The sequence below is a fragment of the Rhipicephalus microplus genome, chromosome 6 (genome assembly GCF_043290135.1).
Source record: "Rhipicephalus microplus isolate Deutch F79 chromosome 6, USDA_Rmic, whole genome shotgun sequence".
Classification (NCBI taxonomy): Eukaryota; Metazoa; Arthropoda; class Arachnida; order Ixodida; family Ixodidae; genus Rhipicephalus; species Rhipicephalus microplus.
Window position 1 is genome coordinate 87,957,521 of NC_134705.1, and position 4,529 is coordinate 87,962,049.

General features: G+C 47.9%; 1 protein-coding gene across 2 annotated transcripts in view; it reads left to right on the plus strand.

The window, feature by feature from the left end:
• The window catches only part of LOC142764824 (uncharacterized), a 171,117-nt gene extending 167,587 nt beyond the window's left edge, over window positions 1–3,530 (plus strand). For both annotated transcript variants that reach the window (XM_075865356.1, XM_075865357.1), the window contains exon 10: window positions 2,978–3,530. In XM_075865356.1, coding sequence (XP_075721471.1) covers window positions 2,978–3,455 — 478 coding nt within the window. In that variant the 3' untranslated portion in view covers window positions 3,456–3,530. The remainder of the gene's footprint in view (window positions 1–2,977) is intronic.
• The last annotated feature ends 999 nt before the right edge of the window (window positions 3,531–4,529 follow it).

Sequence of the window (4,529 nt, forward strand, 5' to 3'; positions counted from 1 at the left end):
TGATGTCCTCTACCTGATGGCTCTCAGTCACAAAGGTGGATGGGCCAAGCACCGCATGGCAGTGTTAGACATATAGGAAACTATAAAAAACACCGGAAATTTATGCTAACAATAAAAACGAATGAACCATCAAATATGAGTGGTTAACGAGCAAGCGGGCATACTACCAGAAGTGTTACATGGCCCAGACATTCAACTCAGTCAGAGGCCATTGTTTTCACCAATAATCGTGTTAAGAAATTGGCCCCGTAACTGCATGTTTCACTGCAAATATCGTGGAAAGACGATATTGTTCTGTCTAGAGAGAGTGAACAAAACGTTTATTGGATGTTCTGTGCGAGAAAATCGGTGAATTGTATTCTGAAGGCGCTGCTTTAGAGTACCTCAAGGCGTGCAGTGGAGGTGAACGAGTGCATCGAGGCACGTGAGACATGAGCGCTATCTGGCTGTTATCTTCGAAAACATAGGATGGCGTGTGCGCCAATCTCAGAGGCGACAAGGTGTAGAACGCAAAGCGACGAGTAGGTGCCACCACCATGTCGTCTTAGCAAAGCGTTGGAAACACTTGCCTTTTTGTGCATAGCGTTGCATTGTCAGCGAGGCGTGATAAATGCTACGATCCTTGGAATTACTTCTGTATGCCTTCTCTCGTATAAAAAGACTCATCGCAGAATATTGGTGTTTTGGTAATGTGCTTCAGATATGCGCAATAATTGCTTTTTAATTGACAACCGCACAGGTATGAGCGCTGAAACTTAAGCAATAGTGGTCGGCGCCACGGATGGGGTTAGATTTTAGCCGTTTTGGGTATTGTTTCGGCAGGCAGGCAGGCAGGCAGGCAGGCAGACTGACAGACAGACAGACAGACAGACAGACAGACAGACAGACAGACAGACACAGAGAGATAGACAGACAGACACAGACAGACAGACAGACAGACAGACAGACACAGACAGACAGACAGACAGACAGACAGACACAGAGAGATAGACAGACAGACACAAACAGACAGACAGGCAGACAGACAGACACAGACAGACACAGACAGACAGACAGACAGACAGACACAGCCCCGCCACGGTAGTCTAGTGGCTAAGGTACTCGGCTGCTGACCCGCAGGTCGCGGGAACAAATCCCGGCTGTGGCGGGTGCATTTCCGATGGAGGCGGAAATGTTGTAGGCCCGTGTACTCAGTTGTGGGTGCACGTTAAAGAACCCCAGGTGGTCTAAATTTCCGGAGCCCTCCACTACGGCGTCTCTCATAATCAAATAGTGGTTTTGGGACGTTAAACCACACAAATCAATCAATCAGACAGACAGACAGACAGACAGACAGACAGACAGACAGACAGACAGACCAAAATTTTTGCGTGCCCTAAGAAAGACTATCGTCTTTAAAGGACATTATCATGAGCAGTAGCAGACCAACTACGCTTAGACGAGCGGAAATGCTTCTCCCATGTACTGCCAACCAACCCAGTCCTGTACTCTCAGCTGCCACGTTTTACCTACAAACTTCTTAATCTCATCTGCTCACTTAATTTTCTTTCTTGTTATGACGCGTTCTCCTCCTCTTGCAATCCAGTCAGTTACATTTAATCACCAGCTGTTATCCTGCCTACTCACCAAGTGCGCAACCCATGTCTATTTGTTCTTCTCCCCTATAATAGCCTCCATCCCCGTTTGTTCTCTGACCCACCCTGCACTCTCCCCGACTTTCAAGCTTACACCGATCACTTTCGTTTCCGGCGCTAACTACATCGTCCTCAACTTAACTCAAGTTTAACTTTAAAAAATATTCCTTCTATATTTTGAAAGAAAAAGTCACAACATACTCACGGAGTGAATTATAATGAGTGGAGCGAAGCTTCGCGGGCTCTCAGCTCAGGATCTGCCTGTCTTCGTGCATGTGTCACCGCCACCTCTCGGGCACGCGTCCCTAACGCATCTGTCTGTCTGTCTGTCTGTCTGTCTGTCTGTCTGTCTGTCTGTCTGCCTTCGTCTGTATGTCTGTCTGTCTGTCTGTCTGTCTTTGTCTGTCTGTCTGTCTGTCCGTCTGTCTGTCTGTCTGTCTTTGTCTGTCTGTCTGTCTGTCTGTCTTTGTCTGTCTGTCTGTCTGTCTGTCTGTCTGTCTGTCTGTCTGTCTGTCTGTCTGTCTGTCTGTCTGTCTGTCTGTCTGTCTGTCTGTCTGTCTGTCTGTTCATCCGTCCATCCATCCGTCCGTCCGTACGTCTGCCTACGACAATGGACAGACAGACGGGGTGGCAACCATAGAGTTTTCTACAATACTTACTAGAGGGAACTCTGGCGCTAGTGTCTATGGGAGCTGCAATGCACGGCGCTTCAACGAGCATTGAAATGATGGGTAGTACACACATTTGTCTAATATCGTACTTCTGGCCTGCTTTTGGCTCCGTGTGTGTTCGTGTGGCTTGGAGCTGTTTTCTTACGAAACGAGTATTAGCAAATGTCCAGCGGTGTCGCTTCACCATTTTATTTTTCTAGACTTACTTTCCAAATCGGCTCACGAAGTTCAAAAGCGTTCAATCTTTCTTTCAAAACAAAACCGAAACACGGCTATAAGCGAAGCCGCAAGTACGATTTGCCACCCGCAAGTACGAAGACTAGAGAAATGTGTGTGCTACCCATCATTCCCATGGTCGCTGAACGATCACAGCGCCAGAGTGCCCTCTAGTGCATTTTGAGAAACTCTATGGTGGCAACGACAACGGCGGGACTCAAAAGGAGCTTCGCCCCCTATAGGGGATCTTTTTGTCTTCTTTTTTTTTTGGGGGGGGGTGTAGACCTTCGTGGAGCGCGAACTACTTAAGGCAGTATGGCTGCTGCGTAACTCTTACATATCATGACTTTATCTTGTGAGTACAAGGCCATGTTGCAGCACGGCGTTCGGCGGGGTAGCAGAGGGAAAGGTATTGCTGGTTGAACTAAACGTCGTGTGCGGGTTGTCTTCATGCAGCTTCAGCATTAACAAGCTGCACAAGACAGAACACCTGTGCGACTCCGAGGCTCCGCAGGCGGCGTCCAGCGAGATGCAACTGTTGGACGCCAAGCACGTGCACACGCTCGAGTCGTCGGTGCAGACCGACTCCGGTTACTTCGAGTCGCGCCGCGAGTACGGGACGTCCGGGAAGCCGAGTGGTGGCGACGTGGAGGAGACCGTGACGAAACAGGGTACCTTCATCGAAGGTGGACGCACGCTCAAACAGGCCATCATCACCAACGTGTACGTGAGGACTTCCGGGGGTGCGAGGGTGCATCAACCCAAACGGAAACGGACTGGAGGCGAGTTTCTCTCTCTCTCTTTCACTCACACAGATGCACATACACGCACGAATACGCTATGTTTACCAGCACTGATCTCCTGTGTACTTCTTATTCCTTCCTTTTCTTTCTCTTCTGTTACTTCGTTCCTTCTTCAATTCAGTCTTTGCTAATCAATCGTATCTGTCATAAGCTTATCTTGCATCTTTGTTTCAGATTATCTATTCCTCTCGATATCGAGGCTAAAAGCTTTGGGTGCCTCATCAAACGCGAAATTTTGGCCATTGACTTCAACCGTCATACAACGGTGGAGGCGTGAACAATATAGTGAGGCAAAAACTAATCATCGAACGACGTCACCCTGTCATCTTATCAATGTCCTGAGGTCCCGTGATGACGTCGTCACACGACATCGTAGCTTGGTCAAAGGTGCTTTGAATTCGGAGGCAATTCAAGACGATGTTAGCTGAAGGAAGTTTTTAGGGGTGGGGGAGATAAATGCGTCGACTGTGAGCCTATTAGCAACAAAAAACTGACCATCATAATTATCATTCAAGGTCCTGATCAGCTGTATATTCATATTGAGGCCGTGTAATACACAAGACTGCCACTCTGCTCTGTGACGTTTGTGAGTGCATGCGTGCTCCGCTTTCTTTCTCCCTTTATTTGCTTTTTTAAAACATCCATTCCTTTTCCCTGTGCAGGGTAACACATCAGTTATGCCAAATTGGCTAACATTCTTGCTTTCCATCTCTCAGTTTTCTTCCTTCCTTTCTTCCTTCTTTCCTCCCTCCCTCCCTCCCTCCCTCTTTTCCTTCCTTCCTTCCTTCCTTCCTTCCTTCCGTTCTTTATTCGCGTTCTTCAGTCCACACCAGCACCGGCGCAGTACGGTGCCCATTGCGCCAGGATGTTCTTCAGTTCACACTAGTGCTTTGCGCCAGGTGAAAGTTATCCAGCACTGTATAAGGCCAATCGAGACGACAGAGAAGAACGGATAGTGTGACTGCATGGTGTGAGAAAACTTAGTAGACCTTGTCTATTCATCTTCTTTCCGCACGTCTTCTCGGCTCATGCAATTCGAAAAAAAAAACCTAGTACACTGTCTAATCGAGAGCTCGTACCTTTGTGATATCACGTGTTGTCCCTGTTGGCGTCACTAAGGGCGTCGAAATTGAGGAAAATGCCAGTGGAGACTAACCCAATAGTTCGTTGAGTTGCAGTAGTTATTCGGGCTTTCTTTGCAGAAT